Source organism: Punica granatum, chromosome 4 (assembly GCF_007655135.1).
Source record: "Punica granatum isolate Tunisia-2019 chromosome 4, ASM765513v2, whole genome shotgun sequence".
NCBI lineage: Eukaryota > Viridiplantae > Streptophyta > Magnoliopsida > Myrtales > Lythraceae > Punica > Punica granatum.
Genome location: NC_045130.1, coordinates 36,503,889 through 36,529,813, shown reverse-complemented (window position 1 = coordinate 36,529,813; position 25,925 = coordinate 36,503,889). Strand labels below are relative to the sequence as shown.

Below are 25,925 nucleotides of genomic sequence, written 5' to 3'. Positions count from 1 at the left end.
TAGGTGCTATTTTAGCTGACTTTGTGAACCACCCGGTGTGGGTGACGAATTTAGTGTTTGGGTGATCCAAGGGTTTACCCTTGATGAAAGATATTGTATAACCTTCATTCATAGTGGATTGTTGATTCGGAGTTGGTCCCGTAGTTTTTCCCCACATCGGGGTTTTTCACGTAAAATTCTTGGTGTTCTTTTACTTTACTGCTTATTGGTTGATTTGATTAGTTCCTATCTCGATTATACTAGTAGGGGAGGAAGATTAATCGCTGCGTTATTATTTGGTTAAGTACATCCCTTCCCAACATACTCTAAGTTCTTTTGCTGGGGGCAAAACCGGAGTACCTATTATAAGACGTCGGAAGTATCGTCTCAAGGTCAAGGCAAATAATTTCTTTTCACCTCTTCGATGGATAATTTTTTTTTTTTGATTTCCGATTATTTGATGAAGAGTAATGTGGACTGTACGTATTTCTGTTTCCATCTAAACAGTCAACGGTGTTCGATGTTTTTAGTGAGTTGAGACAATTTGCATATATATTTTGAGAAAAATGAAATTAAAGGGAGTATTTTGAAAGTACCGCTCTAATCAGCATAAGGAGTATATTGAAATTAACCCTGCTTTTAGGAATTACTAGTGAGTCAAGAATATATATTTTCAATAAATTAAACAATTTGTTGATAAATGATGAATAAGTTATACTTTATTAAATTTTGTTGTAGTGCTTTACACTTTCACTGCGAAACTGTACCTATTCTAATTAACCGGGGCCAGATATAATATATGCTCTCTTTTGGCTTCGGCTTGTATTTCATCCCCCAAAATGAAGTTCAGTCCAGCTACCGCATTGGAATAGGATGGATGGACTAGAGCTGACTCGTGATCCCCATGTCCATCTCGGACGTCGATAAATCCAATGAGATGCCCGTGCAAACTTCAAACAAGCTATCACAAATTGCAGGGAGAATCGACAGTTATCGTTGAGCACATCTTTGTTCGAGCTCTTCCACGTTTCATGAAAACCTAACATGATGTGTTGGAGGTCTTGAACTTATACATCTTTGTTCAAGGTCTTCCACAAGAACAAATCAATGAGATAAGAGCTTGAGCTCCCCAAATTAAAGTACCCGACTATATATTCGTGGACATTGTCTATAAAATATTATCATAGGAGTAACTTGTAATTAATTAGCCGTTATTTCTCTTGATCGAGTCATTCTAATTTGGATCAAAAACCATCAGAGCTCGGGTTTGATTCTGGCAGTTTTCATAACCGGAATGAACATGGAACCAGTTGGCCATTAATTTGATTCATGTGGTTTCGAATCGTAAACTGGTTCGACTACAAGCTTGGGTTGAGCTCGGTTCGAGCTCTCAAAGTTTGAGTATGATGATGAAAGCTAGAGATCCGATGGCCTTGTAGTATCATCTGCCTATATCGAAAGTCTTTCATCGTAGTAACTATGTTTAGTCATTTTAACGTTGTTGCCATTTCTAGAGAATAATAAATCTACTGATGGCTACCTATAACTTTCTTAATAGATAAACAAGTCAATCTGTTCGATCAATTTGAACCAGCTGGTCGGACCAGGATGGACATTAGTTGCTCTTTGGCTTCTTGACTTCGAGCCTCATGCCCATCTCCGTACCGGTAAATCCAATGAGATGCCCGTGCAAGATTCAGACAGGCCTCGACAAAGGGACCAGGAAGTCGATACTTGTCAGTGAACGCATCACGATTCAGAGCCTTCCATGTTTCATGCACGAGATTCCAAATGTGCTCTCCCGCCTCCTCATTAGAAGCTCCACTTTCGTTGATATAGCACTCCACCGAATTCAATTTATCTCCAGCAGCCAATTGGCACTGCGCATGCATGAAAACTACATACATTACAAATTTGTGACACCGAATAAAAGCAGAATTAAGCAGATGTGAACAATCAGGCGACATACTGATGATGGAACCAAATAATTATTCAGTCGGCCGATTAGGGTCGAGCATTGCATGACACTCGGAATTCTGGAAATGTACTCCAGTTTGTCTTTGGTTAAGTCATCCGTGGTGATGAAGAAACAGCACAATAAATCCTCAGACTGATCTAACTGCGTTACTGAGATAATCCTGCACCAAAGGCTTGACGCCTCTGAAGCACCAGTTTGCCTCGACAAGGTATGCCTTGCATTGATCTGCCCACTGTTAGATCATGTGGAAGAAATAATCGGATGGTTTAAAGCCAGTCGATACAAAATGTGTTTACACTTGGCTTTCTAAATACATTACTGCTTTCTGCAGGTATGGGTGGACTTCGATGCCTCGCTCTTTCAGCACCCAGCAACCTATTTCATTGGTGATATTATACAGAGCCTGGAAGCAAGTCCTCATTGTCAGAGGTAGCTCGTCCGCTCTAGTAACATCCCAACTGACGTGTTAAGATTGACCAACATGCAAATAACTGTTCCATGTTAATACCGCCATGCTTTCTCGAGTGCATAAAGGCCGATACATGAACATTCATATTGATGAACCAAACCTGTCAATGAGATGGGTCAGGAGCTCCAGCTCACCGGGCGACCCTAATTTGTCATAAACATCATTGATAAGTGTTATCACACAGGTCATTGTCGTTGTCATTTCTCTGAAGGCTTTGTGCTGGGGCTCGAACACCATGGTAACATTCCATAAGTAGTGTTCAAGCAGGTTGTCCCTGGAGAAGGTCATGGACGTGCCTAATCCAAGTTCAGACCACCACCTGAGAAGAATCAGATGTAACAAAATCTTACATTAATATTAACAAATCGGGTGGTTAATTTCCCAGAGTAAATTATAAATTTTGCATTATACATTGCAAATGCAGAGTTGTTAAGGTACAAACACAATGTTCGTTCGGATGTGTACCTTGCTAGTTGGCTAAGTTCCTCCCGATGGATTGACTGGACAAGGTTGTAGTCAAGCTTAGCCAATTTGAGCAAAGTCGGGTTCATGCCAGGGTCATCCTTGTACACTTCCATGAACCACATTGCCTCCGACTGGTTTGGCCTCCAATGAATAGGCATTTCCAGGGCATGCTCAATTTCCCAGGCCAAAACTGGTGATGAGTCCTTGTGTCTCCTCAGAGGCGCAATAGAGAGCACCCTAACTTTGTCCATTATGGTTTCACCTTCGAATCCATGGAATGAAGCTTCATACAGACTCAACAGTCCCTTCACGTCATCTCTGACTGCCGACATAAAGTTGCCAGAATCGTTGGTAAATTTGCAGAAGACATCTGTATATAGGAAAGACAAAAGATAGACATTAATCAGTATGAAACCTCTTGAATATCTTTTTTTTTCTGTCAAAATCATAATCGACAGTACAACGTACCTTGGAGCATTTCGTAATAACCGTGCTGCCTGAGGAGCCTGAATTGGAGAGTAGCCGCACATAGCTCTTCATATTGGCATTGATTCGCATTAGTGTGCTCTTGGACGGAGTCTAGCATGCACTTAATCTCCCTCTTGAAATGATACTCTAGCCCGAGCCGCTGAATGGCATCTATTAACTCGAGCATTGCTAATGGATCCATCAGCTGATCTATTAGTCCTCTTACATCATCCTTCATCTTTTCTACCTCCTCCAAATACTTTTCCTGCTCATTCATCATGAGAAATTTCAAGATTGAAAAGACCAATTTCATTATTCATAAGACATATGCTTGACTAAAAGGATCACAATATCTTCAACACTCAACTCTGAAAATCCTATCAATACATTGGGACACCCCACATTCAACCCCGGTATATTCGATTAGTTTGATCTTAGAGTTGAACTTAATCTTACGATTTCGAATTCGTGTTGTAACTTGTGCAGCCCTAATGACGCCTCTTTGCGGCTTAACTAATTATTAGTTCACAAGATAATCATTGCAGCACAGGTTTTAATATAAACCATGAGTTGATGAAGTCTCCTCATATATTATACTCTTGTACAGAGCTGCAGTCCCACATCCTTGCATGTTTGGTACATGCAGACCCGATGTTAGGACTCATGACATCGGGTGGCAAAATGCGGCAGGTGACAAGATGAGCTGCTCACAGGGCTAGATGAAGGACGTGAAGGCTGTGAGAGGAAGGTGATAACGGAAGATTTGTCCATGAAATGGGTACAATTTAGAGTTGGTTTTATGTTGTTTTCATGGTATCTGATGCTTGGATGACGTTTCTATGAAAATTTGGGCGAGAAAAGAGTTGGAGGCAATTTGATGCATGTTCGGGATGAATTGCACACCATTGAAGTGTCAAGATGGAACTTGCAAGGATACAAGAACTTCATATTAGTTGTGCACCAGACTGCACGACCGATGCGAGAGGGAGTTCAGAATCAATCCCCAATTTATTTGCAAATCCAAAGATTCCCCTTCAATTACAATGGAAGTTTTTAGGAAATCTTTAAAGATAGGCTCATTATTGTTTCCTATTTTTGAGGGAGATATATAAACCTAAGGATCATCTAGGTTTAGTTTTTTTAAAAGTTTTTTGGGAGGAGAAACTATGAAAGGAGGCAGACGGCTACGGAGTGTTCTTCCATCGATCGTTAGTTTTCATGGATTCCTGCATAGCCATGTGTGGCTAATTCGTTTCGTTTGACTTGAGAACGAAAACCTCACGGTTTGGTTGTGAGGAGCAGGTTTTAATATTTCGATTTCAACACTTATTCATTCTTGAATATTATCTTTACAAGTATTCCCTCTCGATCGTGAATAGGATAGTTGTAAGTTAGCTTATCGACGACTACTACGGTGTTTATAGAAATTGATTCGAAGCAAGACTAATTAGGAACGAATGGTAGTTGCTGCCCTAATTGGTTAGAGAATGATAGGACGAGTCAATTAATTGACAAGTCGATTAATCGCTCGGGTTAAGGTATCACTGTGCTTAAAGCCGTTGCGTAGTTAATTAGGGAATCGGTCGATACCTTGTTAACTGGTTGATGAACTTACTAGTTAGATGGTGTTTTGACTAGTTAGAATTTAGATGCTAGTTGATTCCTTGCGGTCTCGGGAACTCAACTCTTAGCTGCCGAAATTTACATTTTGATGCTTCTATGATCAACCAAACGCTAGGTGGTTTTCGAACTCAAGTCATACGTTTCCCGGTTATTGATTACGCACTCTCCTTTGCACTTTTAAATTGTTTTTGCTGCAATTTAATTTCTTGATTATCAAAATTCCCCTTTTGTTACTTTTGCTAGCTCATCAATTTAGAGAATCCCTTAACTTCCTTTGGGATTTCAACTCGGCTCTCACCCTTTTCTTACTACAAGTTTTAGGGAAACTGATTTTATTTTGGGGGCTTCAACAGGCCGTGCCAAAATTTGGCGTCGTTGCCAGGGAGGCAATTTAATTCTCTTAACTGTTGAGCTAATATATGCCCCATTCTTTTTGTACAGGTGAACTTATCTTTGATTCAGAGATCGAGAAGACCGCAAGGGAAAATCGGAAAGCCAAAAGGTTAGCCGACAGGCTAGTGGAGCCAACCTCTTCTTCCAACAATAGTGAGAGTGAAGAAGAACAAGAACTGACTCCAACCACAATGGCTAGAGAATGAACATACAGGGAGCTAGCAGCTTCCGACTTGAACCAGCAAACATTGTGCATTACATGCCCAGAAACAGAGACCGCTTTCGAGCTGAAATCAGGGCTGATATACCTTCTACCTACCGTCCACGGACTTTCAGAAGAGTACCCACACAGGCATCTCAAGGAGTTTCACACCGCGTGCTCCACTATGAAACCCCGAGGGGTAACAGAGGAGCAGATTAAGATGAGAGCCTTTCCTTTTTCCTTTAACTGACAAGGCCAAGGATTGACTCTATTACTAACCGCCGGGGTCCATCGCTACATGGAACGATCTAAAGAGACAATTTATCGAAAAATTCTTCTCCAGCTTCGAGGCTAGGCACCATTAGAAAGCAAATCGGTGCCATTCAACAATTCTTGGGCGAGATGCTATATGAATATTGGAAGCGGTTTAATCAACTCTGCGAGAGCTGCCCCAATCATCAGATCTCAGACCAGCTCCTGCTCCAGTATTTCTACGAGGGTTTGCTCCCTATGGATAGAACCTTATTAGAGACAGCAAGTGGAGGAGCGTTAGAGGATAAAACGTTACGTGAAGCTCAAGATTTGATCTATAGAATGACAGATCATTCTCAAAAATTTGGAGGTAGACAAGATTCAGTTCCTAGTAGAGTGAACAAGGTGGGATGCTCGAGCCTAGAGAGCCAGATATCAGAATTAACAACTTTGATGAAGTAAGTGGTATTGGGCCAAGTACAGAACACCAAGAAATGTGGCATATGCTTCCTCCAAGGCCACGCCACCGACGCTTGCCCACAGCTATAGGATGAACCCGATCCGCAAGCAAATGCCATCAGCGGGTTCTCAAATCAGCAAAGGCGGTACGATCCATACTCCAATCAGTACAATTCAAGATGGAGAGATCACCCCAATTTGAGATATAGACAGCAGAATCAGTAGCCACCACCACAGACTTTCAGATATAAGAAACCCGATCCTCCACATAACCAAGAATCGGACTCTTCGACATTGTTGGAAGATCTCGTCAAGAGCTTAGCAACTAGCACCCTTTCATTTCAAAAAGAGGCAAGGGAGCATTCAAAATTTGGAGAATCAAATGTCTCAACTCGCCACCACCGTAAGCAAACTAGAAGGTGCGAAAGGGAAGCTACCATCCCCAATGGAAATAAACCCAAGGGAGAATGCAAGTGCAATCACGCTAAGGAGTGGGAAGGTGTTGGAACTTGCAGTTCCTTCTCAAAATCGGGCACAAGACAAAATTGATGAGGGTGAAACAAGGAAAGAGAAGTCAGCTGACGAGACGAAGGAAGACATCATTAACACTCCCATTCAAAAGATAGTCATTTCTCCACCATTCCCAGGTCGATTCGCGAGCGCTAAGAAAGAAGAAGCGAAACAAGAAATTCTCGAGACCTTCCGGAAGGTAGAAGTGAACATTCCTCTACTCGACGTGATCAAGCACGTGCCCAGATATGCTAAGTTCCTCAAGGAACTATGCACCAACAAGAGGAAGCTGAGTAAGGGCGAAAAAATAAGTGTGGGGAGAATGCATCGGCCGTCATCCAAAGAAAATTGCCATAGAAGTGCAAGGATCCAGGTATGTTTACCATTCCATGCACTATAGGTGAGAAAAGAATTGAAAAGGCCATGCTAGATCTAGGTGCATCCATAAATGTCATGCATTTATCCATTTACAGGACTTTGAATTTAGGGCTTTTGAAGGACACTAGAATTATCATTCAGCTTGCTGATAGGTCTAATTCATACCCTGAGGGAATGATTGAAGATGTGTTAATTAAGGTCAATGAATTCATCTTTCCCGTAGACTTTTATATCATTGACATGGGTGACAAGCACAATTCTAACTCGTCACACATTTTGCTTGGAAGGCTATTCATAAAAACGGCTCGAACAAAAATCGATGTGTATAATGGGACACTTTCTTTAGAATTTGATGGAGAAACCATTACATTCAACATATTCGATGCTATGAGACATCCGGATACTTTGGAATCTATATCTTGTGTTGATGTAATTGATTCGTTTGTTCGAGACGTGGCAGAACAAATTTTTATGCAGCATGAGGTCGATTGGGCAATCCAACAAAGCAAGGATGACTATGATGCCCAATGGGAAGAAGATGGAAGAGCAAAGGATTCGATTCGGCCCTTAAACTCACTTATAGATGTGTCGATAGGGTTTAAAAGTTCAGTTTTACCGTTACCGACCTCCACTGATTGCATTCTCCCTTCTATTGTGCAGGCTCCCAAGTTAGAATTGAAGAGGCTTCCAGAGAACTTGAAATACGTTTACTTGGGGTGAAGAGGAGACCTTACCAGTCATCATCTCAAAGGAACTAATAAGGGTGCAAGAAGAACAACTAATTCAAGTTTTGAAGGAGAACCAAACAGCCATTGGATGGACGCTCACAGACATCAAAGGCATAAGTCCCTCTGTGTGTATGCACCAAATCTTATCGGAAAAACATGGACAGCCGAAGCGAGACCCACAGAGGAAGCTTAATCCAACGATGAAAGAAGTCGTTATGAAGGAAATATTGAAACTCCTGGACTTAGGAATTATCTACCCCATATCAGACAGCCAATGGGTAAGTCCGATACATGTGGTTCCCAAGAAAACAGGACTCACCTTGGTGAAAAACGAGCGTGTCAGAACCCTATTTCGGTCTATCGACTCCGAGAGGGGCAAAATTGTCATTTCCTAAAAAAAATTAATTAAATAAAATTATATATGTATTTAAAAAAAATCGATTTGGGCAGGCCGGGCAGCGCTCGCCGGCTGCCCGCGACCCCGCCGGCCCAGAGATTCCCGAATTGAGGATTTCCGCGATTTCCTCCAAGATCGGCCGAAATCTCAACGGAAAAGGGGAATGAATCGCAATTAATTAAACAGAAAGTCGTTTCGGTAAGGAAGAAAGAGGACCCAAGGAGAAGAAAAAAAAATTGGCTCTCGTTTGAGAGAATTTGGAGATCGGTGCGATTCCGGAACCGTCACCGGAAAATCGCGAAAACTCCCTCGATTCCGACCGTTTCGACCTCGGTGAAGTCCAAATCGGACACCGCGTGGCCCAAGCGACGCCCAGAGCTATCTCTCGCACTCTCTCGTGCCGTCGTCGCGGCGTTCAGAGGCGCGAATCGCCGCCCGTAGCGCTATCGCTGCCGTCCCCGGCGATCTCGACCGCCGCCGGCTAACGGGCCTCTCGGCCCATTTCCCTTTCTTCGCAGGTTCAACCCATTCAGGCCCAACACGCTTCAGTCTAGCCCAGCGCTCTTCCGAGCGGTTTCTTCCCTCGGGTGGGCAATCCGATCCGATCCGGTCCGACCCGATTGTCCGGCGATTTTTTTTTCTATTTTTACAGAGAAGCCCCTCAACTTTCCGAACTAGGTAAATTCTCGACTTAGTGGCATGATTAGGGCTCCTTTCCTAAATATTATTGCTTGCTTGATGGATATAATGTGAAATGAGTGTTCTTGGGTCGTGTGGGTGATCGGATTTGTCCCGATCACATTTCAGTCTAGAGGACTCATTTTATCTTTTTCAGATATGCCCAGAATTTCAAAATTATTTTCAATCAAGCCCCAGTCATTTTTGTTATTTTCCAATCAGTCCTTGGATTTATCTGAATTTTTCCAAGAATCCCAAAGAAGTTTTCAAATTGTTTCAGTTTAGTCCCGGGACCATTTTCACCCTTTTCAGATCTGCCCCGAATTTCAAAATGTCTTCTCAATCAAGTCCCAGTCATTTTATTATTTTTCAATCAGTCTTGGAATTTCTAGAATTTTTCAAGCATCCCAAAGAACTTTCAAAATTGTTTCAGTTTAGTCCTGGAGTCATTTTATTTATTTTCAGATCGATCCCGATTTTCAAATTCATTTCAAATAAGTCCTAGGACATTTTCAATAATTTTTTTACACAGTCCCGATTTCTTAGAATTTTCAAATCAATCTCCAATTTCTTCAGAATTTTCAAATCAGTCCCTGCTTTTTTTAAAATCGTTCAATTCAGTCCCCTGGACATTTTCTAAAAATATCCGACCCTTTCCTACTCGGATCACCCACCGACAATGTATATGCCCATTTAAATATTTTATTTTTGTAATTATATGTGGCCATGTCGGAAATTAGAGTTTATCGGGCAGTCAATTAATAGCTATATCGACGGCTCGAAATCCGTTTACTAAAGCATTCGGAAAATTTCTAATTAACCTAAAATTCTACATACGGGATAATCGGGACGTTAAACGTGGCTGAATTAAATCACTCGACACTTTTAAGTGAATTGCACGAACCGATTTAATAACCTATAATCGCACCGACAGTTCAAGAACTATTAATCATGCCCTTTTCAAAATTCACAATTTCAAAAGTACCGAGATACGTACAAACGTAATCTTGATTTTCATGCACACACATATTTACCGATTCAAGAGCATGATTACCGGTTCTTGTCCTGTTGTCACTCTAGTGTAGGTTTGTGTTTAGAACGGGTTAAAACATGGGAAAACGGATTAATTTCAAATTCGGCTTAAATCAAACATGGCCAACAGTCAAATAGAGGGTTATATCTTTTGGGTTTTAGGTGAAAATACTCTTAATCTGTAAAAGTCATATTGTCACGATACAGAATAATCTAAAAATAACCCACACATTCGAGACTTGACTACGGACATCACGTCTGTCGGGTCCGTTAAAATAATGCCAGATGCTACATACCCTATTCATCACCCCTTTTTGCTTGTTTTAAGGTAGGATTTGTATGTCAAGATACCTCGGGTAATAATCAGTTAATTCACGTAAATTCGACGATAACAAAACCCCATTGATTGCTTATCTAAGCTTGTTTGTTACGTCTTTTGCACTTGATTGTTATACGGATCGAGCCTGATCCTTTAGGACTCGATTCACACTGGGTCCAACGCCCATAACCGTCGATCACGGGGTCCAGGGCCCCCATACACTGAGTGCGTATTTAATTTAATTTTCGGTATTTTTCAAAATATACGGTGAGCATGAGTGAAATCATGACCGAATGCGAACCGACCGGGATTTAGTTATTATAGCTTGTCTTTTATTTGTTTGAGAGAACAATGTAAGGTTTTATATTATACATACATTTATGTAAAATTTCGGTCGGAGAGTAGACGGTCAGAGTACTTCTCCGAATTTACGGTGTCAAAACGCATAAGATGAACGGAACTCAATTAAGCGATAATTAAATTAAAATGACAAACCTAAACAAGCTAGAGTACCGAAAGGGCGTGTGGGTTATAGGCCCATACATTATAGAACCCCCGAATTTGGAATTTTCGGTTCCGTACAGACCATTGCCTTAGCATTTTAGGTGTACCCCGTACCTCTAGACCTAGGTAACTTGCCGGCCCTCGACCTTCGAGTCGTAAAATGGCAAGTGGCGACTCCTTCTCAAGTGCGTCCGTCGCGCGTCCCTGGGAAGGTGGACACTCCCAAGCCGCGTTGCATTTAGGCGCGCGCATGCGTGCCCCGACGAGACGAAATTTGGGTGCACACAGAGCGGGATGAACTGGTTCCAACAAGAGTGCAAAACGGGTGGCGAGTGTGCATCGACTACCGCAAACTTAATGCGGCTAGCAAGAAAGATCACTTTCCTTTGCCATTTATCGATCAGATGCTTGAAAGATTCGCTGGTAAGTCATACTTCTATTTTCTCGACGAGTATTTGGGATATTACCAAATAGTGGTAGCACTAGAAGACCAAGAGAAAACGACTTTTACTTGCCCATTCGACACTTTTGCTTATCGTCGTATGCCTTTTGGATTGTGTGATGCCCCTGGAACATTTCAACGTTGCATGATGAGTATCTTTTCTAACATGATAGAAAACTGCATAGAAGTGTTTATGGATGATTTTACAGTCTATGGTGATTCTTTTGATCGTTGTTTAGTTAACTTGTCCAAGGTCTTGCACCGTTGTATTGAGTCGAACCTAGCACTTAACTATGAGAAATGTCATTTTATGGTGACTCACGATATAGTTCTACGTCATGTGACATCTTCTAGAGGCATTGAAGTTGATAAATCCAAGGTTGATCTAATTTTAAATCTGCCATATCCATCTAACATTCGAGACATTAGAAGTCTTCTTGGCCATGCAGGTTTCTATCGGCGATTTATAAAGGATTTTTCAAAGATAGCTCAACCATTGTGCCATTTACTTCAGAAGAACACTAATTTTGTATTCGGAAAGAATTGCAAGGAAGTGTTCGATAAGCTCAAGAAGCTCCTTACATCAGCTCCAATCATCCAACCACCTGATTAGAAGCTCCCTTTCGAAATCATGACCGATGCAAGCGACTACGCTATAGGAGTTGTTTTGGGGCAACGAATGGATAAACGCAGCCATGTGATCTATTATGCCTCCAAAACCTTGGATGCAGCGCACCGCAACTACTCGACCACAGAGAAGGAGCTTTTGGCCATTGTATTTGCATTAGAAAAGTTTCGATCATATATGCTAAGATCGAAAATTGTTGTATTTACTGATCATGCTGCACTTAAGTTATTATTGGGCAAGAAAGAGTCCAAACCTCGGTTAATTCGTTGGATCCTTTTGTTGCAGGAATTTGACTTAGAGATCAAGGATCGGAAAGGATCTGAGAACTTCGTGGCAGACCGCCTGAGCCGACTTGTGCGATATGAGGAACCCTTCCCTATCTCTGACTCCTTCCCAGATGAACACCTCTTTCACATGCAAGGAGAAGAACCCTGGTATGCCGATTTGGTAAACTTCATTGTAACAAGTACATTTCCCCCTGGATTAACTAAGGCAAGATGGAACAAGCTACGTAGTGACTCTAGATATTACATATGGGATGAACCATATTTATGGAAGTTATGTAAAGATCAAGTCATGCATCGTTGTGTTCCCAACAATGAGATTCATTCCATCCTAGCACATTGTCATTCATATGCATGTGGTGGGCATTTTGGGCCCAAGAGAACAGCTAGGAAAATTATGGATAGTGGATTCTATTGGGAAACATTGTTCCGTGATGCACATGAATTTTGTAAGGGTTGTGAAAGGTGTCAAAGAGTCGGGAATATATCTCGTAGGAACGAGATGCCTCAAGTGCCTATGCTATTTTCTGAGGTTTTCGACGTTTAGGGCATGGATTTCATGGGACCTTTTCCTAGTTCATTTGGTTTCAATTACATTTTGCTTGCCGTTGATTATGTCTCTAAATAGGTTGAAGCAAAAGCTACTCGGACTAACGATGCTAAAGTTGTTGTAGGATTCTTGAAATCTAACATCTTCAGTAGGTTTGGAATTCCACGAGCCATCATAAGCGATCAAGGAACTCACTTTTGCAATCGCTCCGTCGAAGCATTGATGAAGAAGTATGGAGTTCACCACCGTGTAGCCACCTCGTACCATCCTCAGTCCAATGGCCAAGTCGAGGTGTCCAACCAGAAAGTTAATAGCATTTTAAAGAAGACGGTCAACCCATTGAGGAAGGATTGGAGTTTGAGATTGGATAATGCGCTTTGGGCCTACAAAACTGCGTATGAAACTTCAATAGGTATGTCACCGTACCGTTTGATTTTTAGGAAGCTTTGTCATTTACTTATTGAAATTGAGCACAGAGCCTTTTGGGCGGTCAAACAATGCAATATGGATTTGAGACGTTCCGGTGAGGAAAGAAAATTCCAGTTGCAAGAACTGGAGGAAATCCACCTTGAGGCATACGACAATGCGGCCATGTATAAGGAACGCACTAAATTTTTTCATGACAAGGTACTCCTTTGGAAGGATTTCTCCATTGGCCAAAAGTTATTACTCTTTGATTCAAGATTGAAACTCATGCCTGGTAAGTTACGTTCCCGGTGGAAAGGTCCTTTCGTGGTTTATAATGTGTTATCTAATGGGGTTATTGAAATTCAAAACTTGGAGACGAACCAAATTTTCAAGGTGAATGGATATCGATTGAAATCTTTTGTCGAGAATTTTGTAGTGTCTCTATTGGAAGAAGTGCGTTTATCGCACCCCATCTACATGGATTAGCAGGTCAACGGTATCGTCGAACTAACGACATTAAACTAGCGCTAATTGGGAGGCAACCCAATCTTGAATTTTCCATTTTATTTTAGTTTCCCTTATTTTATTTTTATTTTTTTACGCGGACACATTGCACTGAAAGGGTCTCATCCGGTTCTCTAGGAACACAGTCCACTTGCTACCTCTTCACCACTGCCGCAGTATCAAACTATTGCGTCTAACTCTCTAGCTACCCATGGTGATCCAGCACAGGCCGCACCTAGATCGCTGCGAGAAAGAACAGAGGCGCCAAGGTCGGACGTTGGAACGCATCCTAGCTCATCATGACCATCCCTATCACCGTCACCACAGCCCCACCAGCCGTAGGGGAGTCTCGTTCCTCTCTCTATTACTTTGTGTCTCTCATTCTGTTTTATAATTTGTGTTTGCATCTTGCATATTGTGTTGTATTGTCCACATGGAGGACCATGTGAGTCTTAAGTGTGGGGGGTTTTAATTCTATGTGCATATCACTTACATCTCATTGACATTCACATGTTGCATTTTAGATAGTTGCATACTCATGAAATTTGCATGATAGGAACCCCCATATGAATGGCAAGATTATACATGTTTGAGTGAGGTTAGCTAAGTCATGTGATAGATGAATTGCCTAAGGGAATGAGGCCATTGCTCGAGTTGTGAATCGCGGTATCGAAGCGTGTTGATACAGTAGATCAATAAACACATGTGTGAGGTCTTGGGCCTGTGATTGATACACCTCTTTATCAATAATTTTTTTTCTTGAGTGTGTCATTTCATGATTAAGTACTCTAGAACTTGCTTGGAATCTTATTGAAATTTGTTTAATTGCAAGCATGGAAGTGATGAAGGCATAGGATTATCGATTGAGCCAAACAACCTACCCATCATGTTTATCTCTTTAGTGACCCCCTTTGAGCCTTGATGACGTAAGCCTTTCCTTTCTTCATCCATATTGCATTATCCCAAACTATGCACAAGACGTTTTTTTTAGATACACCATGTTCCCTTTTCCCTCATGATCATAAGGAAAGTCGAGCATTTAGCTTAGATGAATGGAGGAAATGAGTAGTGTATATTTTGTGTGCGGGAACAATGGGATGAGGTTATTTATTCAAAAAAAATTCAAAAAAAGAAAAGAAAAGAAAGAAGGGATGTAAAACGAGAAAAAAAAAAGAAGAAGAAAGAACTGTTGCAAATGAAAAGGAACAAAAGAAAGAAGAAAAAAAGTGCTCATCAATGTCGGTATCAATTGCACATCATCATGGGATCTGGAATATAAGGAGAAAGGTGTTAATTTGTTTGAATTGTGTTCTAGTGGTCTAAATGCTCTGCTTTTCTTATAGTTCTCTTGTGCTTGCATGAACCCGAATTTTTCCACCTCTTTTTGTCCAAGCTACATTACAACCCGGAAAAAGTCCTTCAGATTCATGCCTTGCAATTTATTTATAGTGGAGATGAGATGTAAAGGCAAGCATATGGTAGTGCATTCTCATGAAATTGGATTTGAGTGACAAACACATAGCCTAAACACTTGAGAGAGAGTGCATACATATCCCTGGTGAGCATTTACTGTATCAACATGTTAGGCAACGTTTTCTTGAGTAAGAGGAAAGTTCGTGTATGCAATTCTGTGCTCTCAAATGATTTAGTTGTACACTCATTTGGGTATGTATCGTTCTGTTAATACTAGGGAGCTTGATTTTTCTTTGGTGTCTTGCTCGAGGATGAGCATTGTTTAAGTGTGGGGGAATTTGATAACGAAAGATTTGTCCATGAAATGGGTACAATTTAGACTTGGTTTTATGTTGTTTTCATGGTATCTGATGCTTGGATGATGTTTCTAGGAAAATTTAGGCGAGAAAAGAGTTGGAGGCAATTTGAGGCATGTTCAGGATGAATTGCAGACCATTGAAGTGTCTAGATAGAACTTGCAAGGATACAAGGACTTCAGATCAGTTGTGCACCAGACTGCACGACCGATGCGAGAGGGAGTTAAGAATCAATCCCCGATTTATTTCCAAATTCAACGATTCCCATTCAGTTACAATGGAAGTTTTTAGGAAATCTTTAAAGATATGCTCATTATTATTTCTTATTTTTGAGGGAGATATATAAACCTAAGGATCATCTAGGTTTAGTTTTTTTTAAAGTTTTTTGGGAGGAGAAACTATGAAAGGAGGCAGGCGGCTACGGAGTGTTCTTCCATCAATCGTTAGTTTTCATGGATTCCTGCATAGCTATGTGTGGCTAATTCGTTTCGTTTGATTTGAGAACGGAAACCTCACGGTTTGGTTGTGAGGAGCAGGTTTTAATATTTCGATTTCAGCACTTATTCATTCTTGAATATTATCTTTACAAGTATTCACTCACGGTCGTGAATATGATATTTGTAAATTAGCTTATCGACGACTACTACGGTGTTTGTAGAAATTGATTCGAAGCAAGACTAATTAGGAATAAATGGTAGTTGCTGCTCTAATTAGTTAGAGAATGATAGGACGAGTCAATTAATTGACAAGTCGATTCATCGCTCAGGTTAAGGCATCACTGTGCTTAAAGCCGTTGCTTAGTTAATTAGGGAATCGATCGATACCTTGTTAACTGGTTGATGAACTTACTAGTTAGATGGTGTTTTGACTAGTTAGAATTTAGATGCTAGTTGATTCCTTGCGGTCGAGGGAACTCAACTCTTAGCTGCTGAAATTTACATTTTGATGCTTTTATGATCAACCAAACGCTAAGTGGTTTTCGAACTCAAGTCATACATCTCCCGGTTATTGATTACTCACTCTCCTTTGCACTTTTAAATTGTTTTTGCTACAATTTAATTTCTTGATTGTCAAAATTCCCCTTTTGTTACTTTTGTTAGCTCATCAATTTTGAGAATCCCTTAACCTTCTTTGGGATTTTAACTCGGCTCTCACCCTTTTCTCACTACAAGTTTTGGAAAATTAATTTTATTTTGGGGCTTCAACAGGCCGTGCCAGAAGAATAACTGACGAGGCGTGGATTCCTTATGGCATAACGTACGGCGGAGATGGAGATACCGGCAAGGAAGAGATCAGAGCTTCTAGTACTGGCAGAGGTTCTCGAATGCGTGATAAAATCAGCTTTGAGTCCACGAGGTCTATTCTGGGGTCCCTGAGGTTTTTATGAGGCCAAAAACGCCGAGGTTTTGCCGACATTTTCAAGCGCATGACACGAATATATATATATAAATCAGGATCCTTTCCTCCTCCAGCAAATATTTTTCCCATGCTTTTTTTTGTTTAACGTGTGGGAGGATTATTGCTCCAAGAAGAAATGCAGCAAATCAATTACGGATATAAGATAATTAATAACCACACCCCCGAATTACACACGATTCCTGTTGTACGGGGTTGATGAAGAGGTTAGGTATTTGCAATCATTATAGTGTAAAAATTTAAAATTCACTGAAAGTATTTCATGATTAAGATAAGTCTATTTTCATTAGTCTCAATTAATACATTGGTGATATATTTCCGTAGCCTTGTATTAAGAATTCAATTTATCATTCAACCATATTTCCGTGGCTGATAATTGCATTCATTGGCTTGCCAAAATTTGTCCACGAATTAAGATAATTTAAAATTTAATAATAACTTGGTTTTTGTCACCTTTCCTTATATAGATGTATCTGTTTGTTTTTTTTCGGTGGAAGATGGATGTGTTTCCAATTATCAAAAAAAAAACAAAGATCTATCCGTTTCCTTCCGTCTTTTTCCACATGAGGGGGACCCAGCAGCCACGTTTAGATTTTTATGCTGATGGCATCCCCACCTTTCATTTATATAAATTTAAATTATCCACATCTTAGAGCGCTTTTGTTTGATGATGTTGTTGAAGGTTTCATACATCACTTGTATAGTTCATATCTATTTTATTTCTATAATAGGCATTTGTCTCGTTTCATTATCAATATATATATATATATATATACATATCATTTTATTTAAAAAAATGGAGAAAAGTTATTTTTACCCTTAACCTTACATCGCTTCTTCATATTCGTCTTAAACATTTATTTTTGTTTAATTTCGTTATTAGCATTGCACCATTTGTTCACTTCAGTCCTTCCATCCACTTATCCGTCATTTTTACTTAAAAAATATTTTGAAAAAGTTCTAAAACTAAAAAAATAAAAATAAAAGAGCAAAGAGAAAGATCAGAGAAAGGAAGGAAGAGGAGGAGGGGAGCAGTCGGAGCCTCGTTGGTGGCTGCCCCTCTCCCACAGGGTCATTGGCAGCCTCTAGAATCACCTGCAACCTTGCTAGGGAAGGGGTTGCTGCCGGTGAGCCCCCTTCCCCAAGAATAGAGAAATTCCAATCGAAAATCAAAAGTGAAGTAACGTTGAGATCAAAGTTGCTTTATTTTCTTTCCAAAAAAATACATCGTTTTTATATAATACACAATAACTGTTGTTTATTGTGCTCATATATAGATATATATATATATATATATATATATATATAGTAACTACTCTAATATATACAGTAACCTAAAAAATAAAATTTTAAAAATATTTTTTTAAAAAAAAAAAAGAAGAAGAGAGAGGTTCGCTGGATGCAGTGAACTGGGAAAGAGGAGAGATCAAAAGCATGTGCAATTGAGAGAGGATTTGGCTCTTCGTTGATGCTAAAGAGTATAAAACACAATTAAATCGAGTGGATTGGGAATTTTTGGGTTCCTACTCTGCAATATAATATTGTTCCAGAGTCATAAGTTTTAATTTTAGGAAGGACGAGTATCATCTTGCGTAGGTCGTGTTCGTATATCTACTATCGATGTGGTACATGGAGTCTGACAATGCAGTGTCACTATAGGCTAAGCTCCGATGTGAAATTGTATATGTCCATATACAGGAGGAGCACTGCCATTCTCACGCCGAGCATTTTATCATCCGACTTGTTTTTTGACCAAAAGAAGGCATTATTGTATTTTTTAAGCCAAAGAAAAGGCTTGTGATATCTTTTTTTTGGCCATAAAAGGCGGCTTATTATATTGAAGCAGCAAATTTCACTGGATTATTGTGGCTTTATTTCTTTTTTGGCGGCTCCGTTAACTGACCTTGTAATTGTTATTTTCGGTAAGAGAGAGGAAGACATTATATATAAAAGTATATATATTAAAAGTATGAATTTTTATATATAAAATTAGTATTTTGTTTCTTTAAATTTTTAAATTTTTAAATTTTACCTCCAGAAATATGAGTTTGCTCCCCTAAATGAAAATTTTGACCCCACCCCTGGCCTCTAGAGTCACCTGCAACCTTGCTAGGGGAGGGATTGCTGCCGGCGAGCCCCCCTTCCCCAAGAATAGAGAAATTCGAACTGAAAATCAAAAGTGAAGTAACGTTAAGATGACAATTGCTTTATTTTCTTCCAAAAAATTATATCGTTTTTATGTAATACACAATAACTGTTGTTTATTGTCCTCATATATAGATATATATATATATACAGTAACTGCTCTAATATATACAAACAAATTAAATATGATTTTATGTTTATTTACACAATTTTCCTTCAATCAATCTTAAATAACGAGTATTTATCAAAAAATCTTAGTTGAGTGTCGTTACCTAATCAGGTTTTCATACCCCATTATAGGCTGTAGGCCGAGGCCTCTCATCTTAAAATTCGGTGCTGATATTTAGCCAGACTGAGTTTCAGTATCTTTGGAGTTATACGCAAGCTCTCGCGCTATATGCGTCTAGCCAATAGGGCTCAATGGCAGCTCGAGAGAGAAGCATTTTCTGCTGCCGCGCTCTTCAAAGCCAATCAATACTCTGAATATATAGTTCAATTCTCATTATAAAATTATTCATATATTTTATTCCAAATCATTACCTCCTTTGTAAAAAAAAAAAGGAGGAAAAAATATAAAAAAATAAAAAAGAAATCTTAATGAGTAATAATGGAGGACGGATGGGCACATTATGGGGCTAAACCTGGACACATCATACAATGAACGACCGACAACAGCTTCATCGAGAATTTGTTTCTTTGCCTGCTGAAAAATCAGAGAATCTGTCTTCTTTTATAATTACACAATGCTCTATTAAATCGAAATGATTTAGATTTAGACATGGTTATCCAAAAACATAAAAAGAAAAATTAAATTAAATATTATTACAGGGAATCAAAGAAAATATCTTCGCCTTTGAATCCATGAAAAGAAGCTTCATACAGACTCAGCAATCCTTTAACATCATCAGTCAATGTTGCCCGAAAATTACCAGTCTCGTCTATGAACTTCCGAAATACATCTGCATGAACGAGAGCAAACACTCGTCTCAACACATAATATATCAAGTCCAATGATTTCGTCATTGTTTCCCCTCAATTTTCCTTTTTTGGTGAGAAAATAAAAATTAATTCATGTATGCACCTTGCGGTACTTCATAGTAGTAGTGTTGCCTGAAGATTCTAAATCGAAGAGCTGTGCTGTGTAGATCATCATATTGAGGCCGACCGGTAGCAGCACTTTCATAAAGGGAGTTCAACGCGTGCTTGATCTCTCTCTCGAAATGGTACCGTAACCCGAGTTGTTGAATGGCATCAATCGACTCGAGCTTTTCCAGCAGATCCATCTGTTTGTTCAATAGGTTCCTCGCATAATCCGCCATCTTTTGTACCTCTTCCATATGCTTCTTTCCCTTCACACAAGAACTAATAGAGAACATGCACGCTAATTCCATAATCTAGGCAATGAACCAGCACAACCACATATAACTGTAATATGAATATATAGTTCAATTCTCGTGGTGAAATTATTCATATTTTTTTAATAATTTTTTTTTTAATTTTAAATCATCACTTCCTTTGTAAAAAAAAAAATCGTAATGAGTAATAATGGAGGATGGATGGGCACATTGTGGGGCTAAACCTGGACACGTCATATACTGAACGACCGACAACAGCTACATCGAGAATTTGTCCTCTTTGCCTGCTGAAAAATCAGAGAATTTGTCTTCCTTTATAATTACACAACATGTAAATCTTTGTTCAAGGTCTTGAACATGATGCAAAAACCTAACATGATGGGTTGGAGGTCTTGAACATGTACATCTTCGGTCAAGGTCTTCCACAAGAACAAATCAATGAGATTAGATCTTGAGCTCCTCCAAATTAAAGTACCCGACTATATATTCGTGGATATAGTCTATAAATATTATTATAGAAATAACTTTTAATTAATTAGTTGTTATCTCTCTTGATCGAGTCATTCTAATTTGGATCAAAAACCATCAGAGCTCGGGTTTGATTCAGGCAGTTTTCATAACCGGAATGAGCATGGAGCCAGTTGGCCATTAATTTGATTCGTGTGGTTTAGAATCGTAAACTGGTTCGACTGCAAGCTCAGGTTGAGCTCGGTTCGAGCTCTCAAAGTTTGAGTATGATGATGAAAGCTAGAGATCGGATGGCCTTGTAGTATCATCGGCCTATATTGAAAGTCTTTCATCGAAGTAACTATGTTTAGTCATTTTAACGTTGTTGCCATTTCTAGAGATTAATGAATCTATTGATGGCTACCTATAACTTTCTCAATAGATAAACAAGTCAATCTGTTCGATCAATCCGAACCAGCTGGTCCGACCAGGACGGACATTAGTTGCTCTTTGGCTTCTTGACTTCGAGCCTCATGCCCATCTCCGTACTGGTAAATCCAATGAGACGCGCGTGCAAGATTCAGACAGGCCTCGACAAAGGGACCGGGAAGTCGATACTTGTCGGTGAACGCATCACGATTCAGAGCCTTCCATGCTTCATGCACGTGATTCCGAATGTGCTCTCTCGCCTCCTCATTAGAAGCTCCACTTTCGTTGATATAGCACTCCACCGAATTCAATTTATCTCCAGCAGCCAATTCGCACTGCGCATGCATGCTTACATTTCAATTTATGACACCGAATAAAAGCAGAATTAAGCAGATGTGAACAATCAGGGGACATACCGATGATGGAGCCAAATCATTATTCAGTCGGCCAATTAGGGTCGAGCATTGCATGACACTCGGAATTCTGGAAATGCACTCCAGTTTGTCTTTGGTTAAGTCATCCGTGGTGATGAAGAAACAGCACAGTAGCACAATAAATCCTCCGACTGATCTAACTGCGTTACTGAGATAATCCTGCACTGAAGGCTTGAGGCCTTTATAGCACCAGTTTGCCTCGACAAGGTATGCTTTGCATTGATCTGCCCACTGTTATATCATGTGGAAGAAATGATCAGATGGTTTAAAGCCAGTCGATACAAAATGTGCTTACATTTGCCTTTGTAAATTACATTACCGCTTTCTGCAGGTATGGGTGGACTTCAATGCCTCGCTCTTTCAGCACCCAGCAGCCTATTTCATTGGTGATATTATACAGAGCCTGGAAGCATGTCCTCATTGTCAAAGGTAGCTCGTCCGCTCTAGTAACATCCCATCTGACGTGTTAAGATTGACCAACACGCAAATAACTGTTCCATGTTAATACCGCTATGATGTCTCGAGTGTATAAAGCCGATACATGAACATTAATATTGACGAACCAAACCTGTCAATGAGATGGGTCAGGAGCTCCAGCTCATTGAGCGACCCTAACTTGTCGTAAACATCATCGATAAGTGTTATCACACAGGTCATTTTCGTTGTCATTTCTCTGAAGGCTTTGTACTGGGGCTCGAACACCATGGTAACATTCCATAAGTAGTGTTCCAGCAGGTTGTCCCTGGAGAAGGTCATGGACGTGCCTAGACCAAGTTCAGACCACCACCTGAGAAGAATCAGATGTAACGAAATCTTACGTTAATATTAACAAATCGGGTGGTTGATTTCCCAGTGTAAATTTTTAATTTTACATTATACATTGCAAATGCAGAATTTTTAAGGTACAAACACGATGTTGGTTCGGTTGTGTACCTTGCTAGTTGGCTAAGTTCCTCCCGATGGATTGACTGGACAAGGTTGTAGTCAAGCTTAGCCAATTTGAGCAAAGTCGGGTTCATGCCAGGGTCATCCTTGTACACTTCCATGAACCACATTGCCTCCAACCGGTTTGGCCTCCAATGAATAGGCATTTCCAGAGCATGCTCAATTTTCCAGGCCAAAACTGGTGATGAGATATCATCCTTTTGTCTCCTCAGATGCGCAATAGAGAGCACCCTAGCTTTGTCCATTATGGTTTCACCTTCGAATCCGTGGAATGAAGCTTCGTATAGACTCAACAGTCCCTTCACGTCATCTTCGACTGCCGACATAAAGTTGCCAGAATCGTCGGTAAATTTGCAAAAGACATCTGTATATAGGAAAGACAAAAGATAGACATTAATCAGTATGAAACCTCTTGAGTATCTTTTTTTCCGTCAAGATCATAATCAACTGTACAACGTACCTTGGGGCATTTCGTAATAACCGTGCTGCCTGAGGAGCCTGAATCGGAGAGTAGCAGCATGTAACTCACCATATTGGAATCGATTCGCATTAGTGTGCTCATGGACGGAGTCCAGCATGCCCTTAATCTCCCTCTTGAAATGATACTCTAACCCGAGCCGCTGAATGGCGTCTATTAACTCGAGCATTGCTAATGGATCCATCAGCTGATCTATTAGTCCTCTTACATCATCCTTCATCTTTTCTACCTCCTCGAAATACTTTTCCTGCATATTCATCATGAGAAATTTCAAGATTGAAAAGACCAGTTTCATTATTCATAAGACATATGCTTGACTAAAAGGATCACAATATTTTCAACACTCAACTCTGAAAATCCTATCAATACATTGGGACACCCCACAGTATATTCGATTAGTTTGATCTTAGAGTTGAACTTAATCTTATGATTTCGAATTAATGCTGTAACTTATGCAACCCTAACGACGCCTCTTTGCGGCTTAACTAATTATTAGTTCACAAGATAATCATTGCAGGACATGTTTTAATGTAAACGAGAAGTTGATAAAGTTTCCTCATTACATTGTACTCTTGTACAGAGTTGCAGTCCCACATCATTGCATGCTCGGTATATGTAGACCCCATGTTAGGACTCATGACATCGGGTGGCAAAATGCGGCTGGCGACAAGATGAGCTGCTCACAGGGCTAGGTGAAGGACATGAAGGCTGCGAGAGGAAGGACAACTGATGAGGGTGGATTCCTCAGGGCATAACACACAGCGGATATGGAGATTCCAGCAAGGAAGAGATCAGAGCTTCTAGTACTGGCAGAGGTTCTCGTATGCGTGATAAAATCAGCTTTGAGTCCACGAGGTCTATTCTCGGGTCCTTGAGGTTTTTATGAGGCCAAAAACGCCAAACGTTTTGCCGACGTTTTCAAGCGCATGACACGAATATATATAAATCAGGATCCCCTCCTCCTCCCTCTAGCTAATATTTTCCCATGCTTTTTTTTTTTAACGAGTGGGAGGATTATTGCTCCAAGAAGAAATGCAGCAAATCAATTATGGATATAAGATAATTAATAACCACACCCCCGAATTGCACATGATTCCTGTTGTACGGGGTTGATGAAGAGGTTAGATATATTTGCAACTTTTTTGTTGCTGAGACTATGGAAATATATCATTAATGTATTAATTGAGACTAATCAAAATAGACTTATCTTGATCATTAAATACTTTCAATAAATTATAAATTTCTACGCTATAATTGAAAATCTATCATTCACCATAAAACAAAATGTTCATATTAAGAATTCAATTTATCGTTCAACCATATTTCCGTGGCTGATAATTGCATTCATTGGCTTGCCAAAATTTGTCCACGAATTAAGATAATTTAAAAATTAATAATAACTTGGTTTTCGTCACCTTTCCTTATATAGATGTACCTGTTTTTTCTTCTTTTTTTTCGGTGGAAGGTGTATGTGTTTCCAATTATCAAAAAAAAACAAAGATCTATCTGTTTCCTTCCGTCTTTTTCCACATGAGGGGGACCCAGCAGCCAGGGTTAGATTGTTATGCCGATGGCATCCCCACCTTTAATTTATATAAATTTAAAATATCCCAATTTGAATTATTCACACCTTAGATCGCTTTTATTTGGTGATGTTGTTGGAGCTTTCGTACATCACTTACGCAGTTGATAGTTAATTTATTTCTATAATAGGCATTTATCTGGTTTCATTATCAATATATATATATATATCATTTCATTTTATTTAAAATAATGAAAAAAAAAGTCATTTTTACACTTAACCTTACATAGCTTTTTCATATTTAAACATTTATTTTTTGTTCAATTTTGTTATTAGCATTGCACCATTTGTTCACTTCAGTCCTTCCATCCACTTATCTGTTATTTTTACTTAAAAATTTTTTTGAATAATAATATTTTGAAAAAGTTCTAAAACTAAAAAAATAAAAATAAAAGAGCAAAGGGGGAGATTAGAGAAAGGAAGGAAGAGGAGGAGGGGAGCAATCGAAGCCTCATTGGTGGCCGCCCCTCCCCCACGAGGTCATTGGCAGCCTCTAGCAAGGCAGAGCCAATGTATTGTCAAGGAAGTAATTGTCTCCCCTGAACTTTGAAGTTTTTAAATTTTATCCTTGAAAGTATGAGTTTTTTTATGTAAAATTAATATTTTGTTCTCTTAAATTTAAAATTTTTTAAATTTTGCCCCTAAAAATATGAGTTTGCTCTCCTAAATGAAAATCTTGACCTCGCCCCTGGCCTCTAGAGTCACCTACAACCTTGCTAGGGGAGGGATTGCTGCCGGCGGGCCCCCTTCCCGAAGAATAGAGAAATTCCAACTGAAAATCAAAAGTGAAGTAACCTTGATATCAAAGTTGCTTTATTTTCTTCCAAAAAATTATATCGTTTTTATATAATACACAATAACGGTTGTTTATTGTGCTCATATATATATATATAGTAACTGCTCTAATATATACAGACACACTAAATATGATTTTATGTTTATTTACACAATTTTCCTTCAATCAATCTTAAATAACGAGTATTTATCAAAAAATCTGAGTTGAGTGTCGTTACCTAATCAGGTTTTCATACCCCATTATAGGCTGTAGGCCGAGGCCTCTCATCTTAAAATTCGGTGCGGATATGTAGCCAGACTGAGTTTCAGTATCTTTGGAGTTATACGCAAGCTCTCGCACCATATGCGTCTAGCCAATAGGGCTCAATGGCAGCTCGAGAGAGAAGCATTTTCTGCTGCCGCGCTCTTCGAAGCCGATCAATACTCTGAATATATAGTTCAATTCTCATGATAAAATTATTCATATATGTTATTTCAAAT

General features: G+C 39.6%; 2 protein-coding genes across 4 annotated transcripts; both read right to left on the bottom strand.

The window, feature by feature from the left end:
- Positions 1 to 1,990: 1,990 nt before the first annotated feature.
- Positions 1,991 to 24,040, bottom strand: LOC116202963 (alpha-terpineol synthase, chloroplastic-like). Of its 3 annotated transcripts, XM_031534602.1 has the most exons (8): positions 23,632 to 24,039; positions 23,051 to 23,315; positions 22,579 to 22,954; positions 22,214 to 22,432; positions 21,965 to 22,103; positions 21,641 to 21,876; positions 21,589 to 21,608; positions 1,991 to 2,015 (listed from the first exon to the last, which is right to left on the bottom strand). In XM_031534602.1, coding segments are annotated over exons 1-8 (1,332 nt in total). In that variant the 5' UTR covers positions 23,707 to 24,039; the 3' UTR covers positions 1,991 to 2,013. The 3 variants fall into 3 exon arrangements, with proteins under 3 accessions (XP_031390462.1, XP_031390460.1, XP_031390461.1); XM_031534600.1 differs by lacking the exons at positions 1,991 to 2,015; positions 21,589 to 21,608 and adding an exon at positions 21,077 to 21,546 and having other exon boundaries at positions 21,628 to 21,876; XM_031534601.1 differs by lacking the exon at positions 1,991 to 2,015 and having other exon boundaries at positions 21,381 to 21,608; positions 23,632 to 24,040.
- Positions 19,659 to 20,321, bottom strand: LOC116202964 ((+)-epi-alpha-bisabolol synthase-like). Its single transcript, XM_031534603.1, has 2 exons — positions 20,062 to 20,321; positions 19,659 to 19,939 (listed from the first exon to the last, which is right to left on the bottom strand). Exons 1-2 carry the CDS (start codon positions 20,315 to 20,317, stop codon positions 19,803 to 19,805), a joined length of 393 nt encoding a protein of 130 aa, XP_031390463.1. The 5' UTR covers positions 20,318 to 20,321; the 3' UTR covers positions 19,659 to 19,802.
- Positions 24,041 to 25,925: the final 1,885 nt, after the last annotated feature.